At 36.1% G+C, this 15,323-nt stretch overlaps 1 protein-coding gene across 1 annotated transcript in view; it reads right to left on the bottom strand.

Annotated features, from left to right (window-relative positions):
- Positions 1 to 494: 494 nt before the first annotated feature.
- The window catches only part of DGKH (diacylglycerol kinase eta), a 182,084-nt gene continuing 167,255 nt past the window's right edge, over positions 495 to 15,323 (bottom strand). The window contains exon 32 of the mRNA XM_067713236.1: positions 495 to 13,699. Coding sequence (XP_067569337.1) covers positions 13,616 to 13,699 — 84 coding nt within the window. The 3' untranslated portion in view covers positions 495 to 13,615. The remainder of the gene's footprint in view (positions 13,700 to 15,323) is intronic.

Below are 15,323 nucleotides of genomic sequence, written 5' to 3'. Positions count from 1 at the left end.
ACTCAGCAATAAAAAGAAACAAACTATTGATACATGCAACAACCGGATGAATCTCAGGAAATTAGACTGAGTGAAATAAAGAAGTCACACCCTGTATGATTCCATTAATATAACATTCTTGAAATGACAAGATTATAAAATTGGAGATGGATTAATGGTTTCCCAGGGTTAAGGGTGGGAAGTGGAGGTGGGAGGGCAGTAGGTGTGGTCATAAAAGGGCAACACGAGGTATCTTTGTTATGGGTCCATGTGATGAGAAAATGTTTCAGCATCTTGACTGTGTCAGTGTCAATATCCTGGTTGCAATATTGTACTATATATAGGCTTGCAAGATGTCATCACCAGGGAGAAATGGGTAAAGGGTACACAGGATCTCTCTCTCTCTCTCTGTTATTTTTTTACAACTATATGTGAATCTACAATTATCTCAAAATAAAAGGTTTAATTTAAAAAAAAAGAGGGATTCCAATCAAAAAGAATGGAGACTTCACACATTGTCCAAATGCATTCTTTTTATTTGAGAAGGACGATCTCAAGGCAGTGCCCTTTGGAAAAGGCATCTCTCATCATCATGTACATCGAGATCAACCATTACTCTCGGCAAGTACAAAAATACACGCATCAGTGACTTTCATACAATAAATACATAATCATGCATCCCACAATAAAAGGCACAGAAACCTTAGTAGTCATAAAAATTACTAGCTACATTAACAAAGCCACCCAAATTATCAGTATAAGGAACTGTAACAATATATTCCAAAGGTGAAAACACATAAAACATCTTTAAAATAGTATGCAATAAATATCTCAATTGTATATATTTTAAAAATTATGCCATTGTAAACAGCATGTAAACAAACAAAACTCACGTTTTCTTACCATTATTAAAAGTCATTAGAGCTAAAGTTATAACCTCTGCTCTGTCAGGTATATTTCACTGGCAAGTGTACTAAGCAGTTTAAAGTTTCACTCTTTTCTGCAGCAAACAGAGCCCACTGTGTAATAAATAGATAGGATCTCCATCTTTCAGATACAAGTTTCAAAACAGACTACCAAAATGTAGTAAATTCTTATCTATAAATAATATGGCAAAGGCTAGATCCCAACTATCTTCTGCAATGCAAGGGACAAAAGGAACAATATTGTTAGGTTTTCAACATGATGATAAATAGGAGGTAAATCACGACTGATTATCTTTTTAAAAAATATTTATGTGGTTGCGACGGGTGTTAGTTGCAGCACATGGGCTCCTTAGTTGTGGCATGTGAACTCTTAGTTGCAGCATGCGTGTGGGATCTAGTTCTCTGACCAGGGATGGAACCTGGGCCCCTTGCATTGGGAGCTCAGAGTCTTAACCACTGTGCCACCAAGGAAGTCCCATGACTGATTATTGAAAGGTAGAATGAATGTGCTGAATATGACGGTCAAGTGTCCAGCCTTCTGAGCCTCTTTCTTTTGTGGTCCTTTTACAACATCGAACGAAGAGTAAAGCTCTATCAAACTAAGAATTTCCTTTTGCTAGAGAACATAGAAATGGTTGATACTTTATACTGATGGAAAACGGTGACTTCCAAATATGCCTATCAAAATGTAAATGTACATACAAGTAAGGTTTTTTCCATACTTATCGACAATAGTTTTTTCCTTCTCATAAAGGAACCCAATTGCCTAACCATCAATAAATATTCAGAGAAGTTAATTTTTTATAACTCACATATTTTTGTTTTGTTTCATCTATATATCAGTGCATTGTGGCACAAAAATACCAGTAGTAGATTTACTATATGCTTAGATAAGTATGCTACCTGTTACGTAGTATTACTCCCTACTCCCCATTAAAAATAACTGAGGTGGAAACATCAACCCATAACTTCAAGTAGAGCCTTTGAAGTATACCAGAAAGCACTATTTACTTTTTCCCTCTACTGTGGGTTCCCAATGTATACTTCATATATTTTGGTGTGTGTGTCATTAATGAGGATATATGCCTTCCTAAAATGGACTTAAAATTGAACTTGTGTCCTACAAACTCATTAGTCACTTGGATCACACATAGCACCTATGGTTGTGGAAATGGGGTTCTATAGGATTGATGAAAGATGTACTTGACAAGTGATGGTCAAAAATTATTTGTGGTTGACCTGAAAATACAAAAACTGTGGACATAAGAATGGGATTACTTATTTATGACACAGAATTTAGTTTTTTGGGTGGAAGGTGACCACTTCCCTGAAAAAATCTGATGAATACTACTTGATTTAAAAACATGTCCTCCCAATTTCTTAAACAAACTGTAGAAGAATCATCATGAAAACGAACTTGAACTCTTTCAGACAAGAGCTATGTCTTATTTTCTTCGTATCCCTGGCATTAATCAAATGTCAAGTGTAGAGCAGGTAGAAAAATATCTATTAAGTGAGTGAAATAAGAGGCCATTTAATTACATGCAAATTTTGGATTTATTTAATTTTTAAAATTATTGACTTTAAAGGGCTGTTTCTTTTTTAGGGCGGGGCCATGCCAGGTGGCATGCAGGATCTTAGTTCCCTGACCAGGGATCGAACCCATGCCCCCTGCAGTGGAAGCGCAGAGTCCTAACCACTAGACTGCCAGGGAATTCCGATATAGGGCTTTTTATGTTAACCTTTATCATAATTTGGAGACATGGAATAACGCCTTTATAGAATCACAAAAGAGAAAACAAACCCTTAGGTAATAGTTTTTAGTCTTTATGTTCTATATGGGGTGATAGCAGTGGCAAACAAGCCTTCTTATATTTGCATAATAAAAAATGAAATAATCATTAACTATAGATGACCTGATATTGCACAAATTCAGTCTCTATCTCTGGTTGAAAACTATTTTTCAGAAAATTACACTTTCATTACCTTTTTAAAAATTCTTTCTCAAGTCTCATTATTTTGTGTAGGTAATTAGTGTATGTATTTATGTAGATTGTATACACTGAATACCTGCCAAAGAGAGAGATCATCTTTAGGGCATATTTATGGATTATGAATAAGAAGTAGTTGGCAGTTATGTGAAAATTTACTAAGCTTCAATTTTAGAAACAAGAATTCAGATTTGGTAAATATTTCTCATGAATAGCTAACAAATGATTATCCTTCACAAAGCAACTGCTCTTCCCTGCTGTTTCTCTTCTGTTGCTTCTCCCAGGGTCCATGCGGGCTTCTGAATACACATCCCCCTCATGTGGACTCTCAGGGAAGCCTAAGCGTTCATTTGTGAAAGTATAAAAACACAAAGAAGTTTGGGCGCTATATTACCTTCATTCACTCAACATTTATTAAAGTCCTATTACGTGCTAGCTAGACACTGAGACTACAAAGAGAAATCCAGTTGTGGGCAAGCAGATATATATATATTGAATTACTGAAATGTGATATATATATATTGAATTATTGAAATGCGATGTTATTTTAATAGAAGAAGTTTCAAGAGACTATGGAGCATGGATGAAATACTTAACCTGCCTGGGAAGTCAGGTGGAGTGTCATAGAAGGTAAAATTTGAACTGAGTCTTGAATGAGTTGATCTACAGCATGTGATTATGCCAAAGCACTGAACCGTGAGAAGTTCCAAACTCCTGGGTTACAAAAGGTCTCTAGAGGAAATGGTGGGTGACAATGCTAAAAATGGTGGGAAGAGGCAAGGTCATGGAGACCCTTATCCATCACGCTAAGGAGTTAGGTTGCCATGCTGTAAAGGAGGGAGAGTCTAGTTAAGAATTTTTAGCAGGGGCATGACAAAACAAATCTGTGTTTTAAAAAGACCAATCTGTCAACCATGTGGAAGATGGACTAGAGGCAGGGGAGAATGAAGGTAGGAAAACTGGTCGCTGAAAAACTCTGGCAAAAGCATAGGAGAGGGGCTTCCCTGGTGGTGCAATGGTTAAGAATCCGCCTGCCAATGCAGGGGACATGGGTTCGAGCCCTGGTCCCGAAAGATCCCACATGCGGTGGAGCAACTAAGCCCGTGCGCCACGACTACTGAGCCTGTGCTCTAGGGCCCGTGTGCCGCAACTACTGAGCCTGCATGCTGCAACTACTGAAGCCCGCACGCCTAGAGTCCATGCCCCACAACAAGAGAAGCCACCGCAATGAGAGGCCCGTGCACCGCAACGAAGAGTAGCCCCTGCTCACCACAACTAGAGAAAACCCGCGCACAGCAAAGAAGACTCAATGCAGCCAAAAATAAATAAAGTAAATAAATTAAAAGAAAATTTAAAGCATAGGAGAGAAAAATGGTAAAGGTTTGTACTGATAAAAGTCTGAACCAAGGCATTAGCGCTTTGCTTTACTGCAACTAATTAGAAATACAACATAAAATGTCAATTCAATTTTTGAGATGGACAAAAAATAAAATATGCAACTGTATAAATACTAAAAAAACACTTTGATATAGAAAAGGCTTTGGCTTATACAATTCCAAAGCAAGATTAAGTTAAGCCTGTGTTTTGTTCCATATTTTAGCTTATGAGTGTCTTGGCAGAAAAACATAATCACATAATGTTGCTATGAGAACTGTGTCATCTCTCAAAAGCTTTCTGAAAGCTTTTCAAGTAAAAGGAGGCAAGGAAACAAAAGAACTGCTCAAGTTTGCAATTCTTTCATGCTCATCATTATGTATATTTAAAAATTGCTGCAAAATGGAAATCTGTAAACAGGGTAGGGTCTAATTAAAATGATAATTAATTTTAATTATACTAAGGTCAACTGTATATCAGGTCATTGCAGGAAGCAAATTTCCAGAAAAATAATTTTTTCCCATCACTGTACCAAATCATTCTGGAATCATCATTTAGAGATCTGTTATTATGAAAACTAAGTTGTGCCATTAAGACAGATCAAAATATATGCAAATGAGCTCTGAATCAGTCTCTTCCCTTATGTCATACAGCTTACACCCTCTTAAAATTCCAGCATTTTTAGGGGAGGGGGATGTAGCAGGAGCTCCAATGTCGTAAATAAATACCAGATTTAGCAAGGAAATCTTTAAGTCAAGGATCAGACAGTGACTGAATTCAAATGTCAGGGAAAAATAAAGTCAATATTCATTTACCCTTATCTATATTTAATAATTTTAACTAGGTTGTTCGAATTTTTCCCCCTTAATTGTACTTAGATTTCCATTATGGTAATAATTAAGACAATCTCTAGCTTAGTTTCTTTACAGGAAGTTTTGAAGGTACTTTGCATTGTACCATTCCATGGCCAAAGAAGGTAGATAGTGATGCATGCTTCAGATCAAACAGCAAGGAAACCATTTAGAATTCACTTAGTATAGAAAGTAAGTGACGTCACAGAGTAAAACAAGGTAAGGGAGTCCGGTATTCTGTTTTTAAAAACGCTGATTTAAAGAGACATTTTCCTCTTTGGGGAGTTAATCTAAGAAAAGATGTGAAAGTCTTAGCTTAAAAAAAAAATATATATATATATATATATTTATATATTTATAAAATTGTTGTCTGGGGTGAGTGTAAAAAAATTAAGTTACTCTAAATTTCTGAAGATTTTAGAAGTGAGTTTTTAGCCTATACTAAAATGAATAATATGAACCTGTAGTACACAGATGAACATACCCATAACCTTCTCTGGTGCTGATAGTACTAATGTAACTTCACTCATTTTAAAAATGAACAGAAAGGGATATTAATTTGGGCTTTTAATTTTCATGTGATGGGATAAAGTCTGGGAAGCTTTTCTACACATCTAAAACAACAGTGGGAAAGAAGTAGTAACTTTAAGTATGATTCACACTTAGCTAGTTTCTTTTGTAAAAGAAAAATTAACAAGTACTTATAATTGATAATATTGTGTGCCATTTCTAATTAGGGAAACCGAGGCACCAAAACATCTAGCTCATAGTAAGGACACACTGAGCCAGCGCCAAAGTCAGTTGAGGAACCCAATAAACCTAAACCATATTCCTATCTCCAGAATCACAGAATTTAGCTATTTATAATATTATAAATTTGAATACTTTTTTATTGTTTCAAATGAAAGGAAAATCCATCCTTGCTAACAAATTTCAAGGCTCTAAGCCTTGAAAGGTTCATGAAAATCAATCTCTTTACTCTGTATGGTCTGGTCTGACCTACATGTACCAGAGTTCTTCTTTGGGAAGTTGCTAAGCCCTTCTGACTAGTTCTCCCTACATCACTTACTAAGTTGAGAAAATTTGCCTCATGTAATAAACACAAATGATCAGGTTATCCAAACTACCTGCTTAATTGACTTCCAAATTTCAACAGTAGAATGGGCTCCCTAAACTCACTGGTTATTTTGAAAAGATACAGATACAATCCCAGACTTCACCAGTGTGACTTTTTTTTTGTTTTTTGTGGTTTTGTGCTCACCATACATCTCACACGCTTTGCATTTTTATAATATAAACTGAAAGATACCTACGTTCAAACTCTCGATTTCCAAAACTTTCACAAATTACCAAGCTCCTTTTTCCTTTAATTTCCATATAATGTTTCTCATATATTTTCTTTTTTCCTGCCTTCAATAATTGCTTGTGCAATAATAAAATTAATATAAAACTATGTCTTTTAAATTCTAGTAAATTAATTCTTAATCTTCTACTATAGTTCTTAAATAGCTTACATTTCATCTACTGCTTACACTGTAAACCAATAAAACAGTTGAATTTAGGGCTTATTAAAGTGATTTCTTTGGTATATGACACAGCCTCATGGTAAATCAGAACAGTTATTTTTCTTCCTTGAAAACGTGATTTTATTCTGTGTGGCATGTTGTGCTATTATGTTTAACATTTTTAGTTTTTTAAAAGTTGAATAGAGAATATTTTCAAACAGAAAGAATTCAAAACTCAATTAAAATCTCACTGACTTAACTGACAGAAACAGACAAACCATTATTCCTCATAAGTACTCTGACTAAAGCAGCCCAGAGTCAAATGCAAACCTGTTAAAAATATACACCCTGAAACCTAGAGCTGGAGGTATGTGAAATTTGGAGGGTTCCAGATTTTTAATGTTCATTCAAATGTCATATTGGCAGTATAATCAACTGAGATCTCTTTTACAACAAAAATTGAAAATTTACTACAGAAAAGCAGTCCTGACTTGAAGATAAAATATATATTGGCAAAATATAGCATGATGAATCCCTTGGTTACAGTAAATACTTAATATTGGTGATTTCATTTTTGGCTTTATGCCTTTTTCCATATTTATCTTAAACATGAAATTTTTTTTTTTTTAACAAACTCCCTATTACTTTTCAGTTATCTATGATGGTAAAGAATCAGATTTTTACACGGAAAAAAACTGGGCATCTGTTTGACAGAAATGAGTACTTCAAGTACGTAAGTAAATCATTAACAGAGCTGTTACACTCTAAGCAACAGCAGTAACAAAGAAAAGATCTAGAATAAGCATTTTGTATAAAGATTACATTTCACGACATAATAAATAAATGCACTGATTTATACAACTTGTAAAAACCTTCTACTGATGATTATGAGTAATACTGTCTATTACTGACTTTGCTGATATCAGCACTGCCTCGCATAGAGTTTCAAAAGGTAAAATACTTGCCCCCAAAGCCACAAAATATACAAAGCTGGTTTGTTATTAAATACTTTGTCTGCCAGAAGTCCTACAAACTAAAATACATCTTGGCAGTTTGAATCACCAGCGTGACCAGTTTTTTGGTATAAAAAGATAAGAAAAATTTTAATATGAAAATTAATAAAACCAGTAAAAGGAGAAACCTGTTGTATAAATAGACATTTTAATGTAAAACTGAGACTTTCATTTCACTTAAGAGGAAGAAAAAATTCGATACAACTTACTTGAAGATTTGAAAATAATTATATTTTCCCAGCTCTAGATAAATATATTACTCCAATTTATTAGTCATCTTCAATATACAATATATAACTCACAAAACTGGGAATGTTACAACGCCAAAACCTTTCACAGCACTAGTTACCAGTTACCAGAACTGTAAGAAATCTTTAGCTACATATCAGCTTAATACTTAGAATATAGAAACAGATATGGCTAAGCAGTGGCAAACAATAGTGCAAACAGTAAGGACAACAAAATATATTTGTTTTCCTTTTTAGCTTGAATATCTAACTGCATTATCCTACTTCAGTGGCATTATCAACTGAGTATGAAACTTACGTTAATCCATTGAGAAAGTAACCCTATGTTCCTTTAGGTTTGATTAACTTGCTCTTGAAATGCAGTTCTATGAAATATCCAGACTATTCATAAATTCCTATACAATGAATAACTTGTAGCTAAAATGAAATATTTTATGTGGAGTTTTTATAACGTTTAAGTAGTGGCTTGGTTTCTATTTTTCCAACTAAAACTTGGAAGTGCATACAAAATTAAGAGGGAGAGGATATAAATATATGTAAATAGAATCTTAATTACATAAAGGGAAGTAACCTGTTCATCTATATTAGTAATATGGGGTTTTTCTTAAACATCGTTACTGAGTTTAAGGCAGCCTCAGTTACTCTGTTAAACTTCTTTTCCTGAAAATAACAGAAAGAAGTATACAAATAGGTACAGTCCAGCTGTCTTTTTATCTCTCCGTTCTCTGTCACGATAAACCTTTACAGTTTTTTATTCTAAAGGAGACGTCTCTCAACAAAACTTGGAGGAAATAAAGAGGAAACAATAATAACAATAAAAATGAATGCTTTGTGTATTAGAAAAATCAATAATCATTGCCTCTTTAAAGTTTTGCTTGTTTCTTTAAAAGGCATTCTATTGCAAGGGCAACATATTCCCCAACTGACACAGAGATTGCTATACAAGAGTCACTGGGGAGATGCCATAGCAGAGAGAAACAAGCCCCAGGCCCCATGGCACTTGGCGTGGGGCAGTGAGGGCAGAGGCACGGCAGCCAAGCTCTGGAAACCACTTGGGAAGCTATTCCATTGACCAATAATATTGAGGAATCTTCACTTCTTACTCTTTTCAGCTGATTTAAAGAACTGCCACGAATATCATCAATCTCTAAACCCATTGTTTCATCCAACCTGCATTTGAAAAATGCAAGATAAGTTCATTTTGGAAGGAGCGAGCAGGAGAGATCCTAGATGTCAAGGTTGAAAGATGTAATGTTTCTACAGCTTAATGAAAAGCGGTATCTTTAAGGAATTCACATCTATACAACAGAAAAGCCCACTATGTTGTCAACCCAGTGGGAGATAATAGGTCATTTACTTTAGAAATGATGTAGAGACGTTTCCACTCTAATTTTCTAAGTCATAGTTTTGCATGGGTATTTCCTTCCTCAATTCCTGTTACAAACAACTTCTATGGAGATTAAAGTAGTGGTCTCTTTATTCATTAAAATTAGCTAAAGAATCTCTAGGCAATAATGTTTTGGTCAATTATATAACTATGTAAAAATTAAGTAAAGGCTTACTGACCATATGTCACACTCGGACAGATCTTATTATAGAATTAAATAATTTGTATTTTGAGGGTCAAGAATATATTATTTTTCAGGCACTATTTTAAGGAATTATTAACTATCTGAAAATCAGGATGAGTTAGCATAATAAGAAAGACAGACTTTAGTCTAGCAAAACATGCCTTCTTTTAGGGTCTTAATGACGCATTCACTTTACCTGTAGTCATTTTGGGTCTCTCTCTTTTTTTTTTTGCATGCCTAATGATTCATTTAATGTGTGCATGTGTCCTCAAGCATGAACTATGTCAATAGGATAATCTACTGATAGACGAAAGTGAGAAGTACAAGTTGTTGGAGATCAACCCGGTCTTTACTTATCTCTGTACATATTCTTCTGAAATGTTCCCTGTGACTTAAGTTGTGAACAAATGAGAATGTCACATGAGCAAATGCAGATTGTTAGTGACTTAGACGTGGGGTGAGGGGCTGGAGAGAGGCCAGTTGTGTTGGCCAATCTCCTGTGTGCCACCTTATCTACCAAAATATAACCAAAATATATACTGGGTAGGTAGGGCTCATCTAGAACCTGGATTAGGAATAAGGATTGAGAAGAAAACTCAGCTGGGTGATGCATGAGTTTCAGCTCATTTCTGGGACTAGTTGGAGAAGGGATAGGAAACAGTGGGTTGGATAGCAAGCTATTCTGAGAAACTTCAAAGACCTCAGATCCCTCCTAGCTAGGAGAGAGAAAAACGCATCTAGGCCAGTGCTAATCACCCAACAAATCTTATTAAAAGGAAGATCTTGACTCAACAGGGCTGGAATGGACTGAGATTCTGCATTTCTATAAGCTCCCAGGTGATACGGATGCTGCTGGTGCATGGACCACATTTTGAGTAGCAACGATGCAGAGCAGTGCTATGCAGTAGAATTTTTGCAGTGATGGAACTATTCAACATCTGTATTGTCTACTATGGCTATTGAGTGATGGAAATGTTGCTAGTGCAACTGAGAAACTAAATTTCTAATTAAATTAACTTTAAACAGCCACATGGAGCTAGTGGCCACCATGTAGGACAGCACAGATCTTACACATTCAGGGATCACCTCTTCTCGGCCACAGCAATATATGTGATGGTCCTCAAATGATCTAATCCATCAATTCATTTAGATTAGTAACTTTCCTTTTATAAAATGCAAATTGTAAAATCAGTTTCTTTACATTGTTTTCTTCCTAACACTTGGCTAGATGACCCACAGTGGGTGCTAAGTTGGGGCAAGATAAAAGGAGTCCGTTTGTAGTGGGACAGTTGATGAGGAAAGGGCAGTACGTGGCAGTGAGAATTTGAGCAACCATCTCTATTGGGCACGTGGAAAAATGGGAAGCCAGGAAGTAAGCAAGAAACTCAGAAAGTGAGGTGGAGGGACAGATGGAAGAGAAAAATTGAGTACTCTGAAATTTTATTTAGGCCTGACCCTGTCCCTTTCTTGACAAGTAAGTTGTTCCTCAGGAAAACGAGCAGTGAAGGAAAATGAAAGGAAGTGGATGTGAGCTGTGATTCCCCTCCAGCCCTCCCAAATTATCTACATGCAGCGGAGTCTGGTGGGGAGGAAAGACGGCAATTACAGCTGGCAATCAGGCCCAGGCTTGAGCTTCTCACCTCAGCTTACACATGGACCAAAGTGCAGAGGCCCCACCTGCACTCCCCAGAGCCGGGATCAGGCCACGTGGAGAAGCTCTTCCTATCTTTGTTGTAACCTCATCTACCATGAGAAGCTGATTCCTCTGCGAGGCTGACACTGGCCTCTGGAGGCTCTGAGGGCACCATCCTGGCAAACAGGCGTGAGTGATGTCCTTTGGGTCCCACATAGCTATGCACAGACAATGCATACAGTGAAAAATGCTCTTATTCAAAACCCATTTGCTGGAAAATTCTAGCTAAGGATTCTGTTAACTGAGGTTCAACATATATAATGGATGTTACTCAAGAGTGAAAAAGCAACATCAAATACAAAATCTAATCATTTACATCTTCCTCTTAAATTCTGAACATGTGATAACTAGATAATCTTTCCTACTGGCAAAGGAGAATTTGGGGAGAGTGAAAATCGGTAACGATGTTTGCATTAATTCATTCTTTTCTAGGATTTCTTGCCTCCTTGCCTCCACCTTTCCTTTTTGTTTTTGTTTTTTTTTTGTGGACAGGGATCCGCAATCTCAGCAGAGAGTTCTGAGAACACAGGGAAGTGCTTGAAAGAGCAGGACACTTTGCAGGGTGAGGCACTCTAAAAGGGACTGGAAAGGAAGACCTTTGATTTCATAAGTGTGGATAACATTAAAATTAACTGAGTAGCTCTTTGCTCTTTTAAGCTACCTGATACAATTCGCTTTGGAAAATTTCCATTTATTCACAACTTAGGTAAAATATATAGTCAGACACACTTGGTCAGGAACCTATCAAGTTTCATTTATTTTTCAGATGCCCAAATTTTGTGATTTTTACTGGTAAATACTCAAGTTATAAATAAGGATAAGCATCAAATATTTAAACCCTTTTGATATAATTAAATTATATGTCAGACAATAGCTCATTTTAAATGTTTTCCCATCTATATTTCTCTTTAAGCATCTGGAAAATAAATGTCTAGAAAATATCAATGAGAGTATAGTTTAGATTACATGTACACAAGTGTGAATGTACATACAAATGTATACGTGTATATATGTATATCTTTTGAGCACCTACCTAGAGGGCTACTTTGTTGAAAATTGTTAACCACTGGGTCAGTAGTACCCTGTCTACTTCTCTTATATAGAAGATTTTTAAACATTAGAATTAATTGTTTGGTATATAATGTCTAAAGAAAATTTATTTAAGGACATTTTTGTGACTTTTTGATATGTATGCCTTTGGCTTTCAAAGATTTTGATCATTGTAATGTTGACTCCTCATGCGCTAGACTGAAGTATAGTGGTTTACAAAAAGGAAAATAATATCTACCTGATAGGATGTAAGAATTAAGTGAGATAATAATAAATAATGGAAAGCCCTTAAGAAAAAATTTAAATCTCTTTTGTTGGGAAGTTTGTGTCAGGAGTCCCTTTAGCCAGTGGACGAGTCTGGGTGACCAATCAGTATACCAATCCCAGTTGAGACGTTGGGGAAATTCCTGGATGTCAACAGTCTGCTATATTATACATGCAAACAGAGTATTAAATAATTATTTAATTGAAATGAAAAATTTAAAACAGAATGTGGGAATTTTGGTACGAAGAGCTATAATAAGTTTTGTTAGGCAACAGAACATATAATTTTATGAAAATATCCAGAGAATTTTCTTAATGTGCACACCTACTGTTTATGATAGGTTGGTATAAAATTGGCTTGCATAAGGTATATATCATTTGTTGATTAGGGCACAGACACATGTTCACAAATTCTTAGATATAGAATATTTATGCAAAATTCCACATCAAAGAACAGAAAAGTGCCTTTAGCCAACCAAAAGGTACTTAGGTAGTAATAAATTAAATTCCATTAAAACTGACATTAAAGCTAAGTGTTACATATTAAATGTGACATGCAAGAAACAGAAAGACAATTCAGGCAGGAACATCGTGCATTAAGATTTGCATTCATTCATAGTATTTGAGGGGTTTTAACCATATTCTTTGACCACTGAGAGCTAGGAATCTGAGGTGATACCAATTCAAAACACCACTTAATTTACATCTTAGTCTTCTAGCCAGTGATTTTAAGTAAGAAGCCAATGCCTCCAATAATGAAACCCAAGAAATTTCAGCTACATATTGTTATGTGTTTGCACGGTAAGAACATTCCATCTGACCAGGTTAAAGGAAAGTAAACATTGTGCAATTCCACCTTTTGGACAATGCAATTGTCTCAGATTCCTCCCACCTTTTTACTAATATGAGCAAATTTGAATGTGTCAGGTTTGCACAATAAGAAAATGGCTTTGTGGAATGTATTTTTGTGGCACAAAATATTTTCTAATACCTCAAATCAAACTTTTCACCCATATCAAGCCGTAGAGGTGCCTCAGTGGTGCTTATTTATCTAGGCAGAAAACTACAAGAACAGCCAATGGCTCCCAAGGACTTTGTATTAAGTAGCAATTACTTTCCTTCCAAGGAACAGCACCAATATGATTACACCTCAGACTGGGGGTGTGCTCCTTCCAAGCTCTTTAATTCCCTGGAGAATTCGCTTCATATGACCCACTTTCGGTATCCCCAGGTCCTAAAAATAAAAAAAAAAGGTAGAAAGAAAGAAAAAAGAAAGAGGAAGAAGTTTACTGACAAGAGAAAAACTGAGGATTAAATATTTAACTAGCTAATAACACAGTTAGCATTCAGCTCATTCATTTTAGTTTACATTCAATGATTTAGGAAGTAAAAGTTAGAAAAGTAAGTTTATAAAACCAAAAAAACCCTGACATTAAAAAATTGCCGACCAGTAAAAAAATCACATCTTACACAACTCTTAAATGTAACATTCTCATAAGTTATACACAAGGGCAATTCTTTAAGAGTCAAAATTACTTCCTCTTTTTTCTTCTTCTTTTTTTTTTTGTTTTAAAAAACACAGGTCCGGGCTTCCCTGGTGGTGCAGTGGTTGAGAGTCCGCCTGCCGATGCAGGGGACACGGGTTCGTGCCCTGGTCCGGGAGGATCCCACATGCCGCGGAGTGGCTGGGCCCGTGAGCCATGGCCGCTGAGCCTGCGCGTCCGGAGCCTGTGCTCCGCAATGGGAGGGGCCACAACAGTGAGAGGCCCGCGTACCGAAAAACAAGAAAACAAAAAAACAAACAAAAAAACCACAGGTCCTTTTGTGATCTCTGAAAGAAGTGACATGTGACACCAGGGTATCCACAATTAGTCTTAAAACAACTATACATTTCCTTGCTAAAATATTAAACTTACAAGTGAGGCCTGATCCTCAGGGAAGACTCCAGTGCCCATGACCTAAATGTGGAATCCAAATGCATTTGAACTTGCATTTAGAGCCTTTGATTTGAGTGAAATATTTAAATATTCCTTATACTTCGTAATGTATAAGTATAAACAATTACATAAACATTGGTATGTATCTGTGGGTTGATGCTTTTCCTCAAAACACTTTTGACCCTTTCCCTCAGAATTCTTGTTTCTTAAAGGACTATCTTCCTAAAAAAGAACCAAGGAACCAATATTTAGTTTTCAGAAATGAATGGTGATTGCAGAGTGGGCAGCACAGAGCAGGAGCCTGGCGAACAAATACTTGTTGTAGTGATAAATGAGACCCATCCAAGACAGCCATAGTATTCGCTGTCTGAAAAACTAAAAGAGATGGTGAAGGCCTCCCTATAGCTTCTTTAAGCGTAATGGGCATCATCAATTTGTGTGAAGTCAGACAACTTCTTCACAAAACAAAGAACGTGAAATATTTGAAAATTAGGAAAAAGATGACTTTCAAAGCAGCCTAGAAAATATAAGGTACCACAAGATTATTTGTCTGAGAAGATACACACACACGCGCGCGCGCGTTCTCTCTCTCCCATATACTTTATGATCTCCTTGAATTCTATAGCAGCAATGCTACTGATGATTCTGAATCCTTCTGGAAAATACTCCTTCCACAGCCAGTGCTCTTTTTGAGCTTGAGATAATTTCAGGGTATCATTTTTACAATATTTAACTGACCCTGAAAAATATTTGCTCATATGATACCAGGTCATCCACAATTAGTCTTAAGGCAACTACACGTTTCCTGAGTGTGTGCTAAAACAGCAAACTTAAAAGCAAGGCCAAACCCTACAGGAAGATAGAAAGGCAGATGCATTTACAGAGGCATTTAGATTCTTTGATTTGAGTGGCATATTTTAA

Source organism: Pseudorca crassidens, chromosome 18 (assembly GCF_039906515.1).
Source record: "Pseudorca crassidens isolate mPseCra1 chromosome 18, mPseCra1.hap1, whole genome shotgun sequence".
Classification (NCBI taxonomy): Eukaryota; Metazoa; Chordata; class Mammalia; order Artiodactyla; family Delphinidae; genus Pseudorca; species Pseudorca crassidens.
The sequence above is the reverse complement of the archived record's forward strand: the minus strand, read 5'-3'. Positions and strand labels throughout refer to the sequence as shown.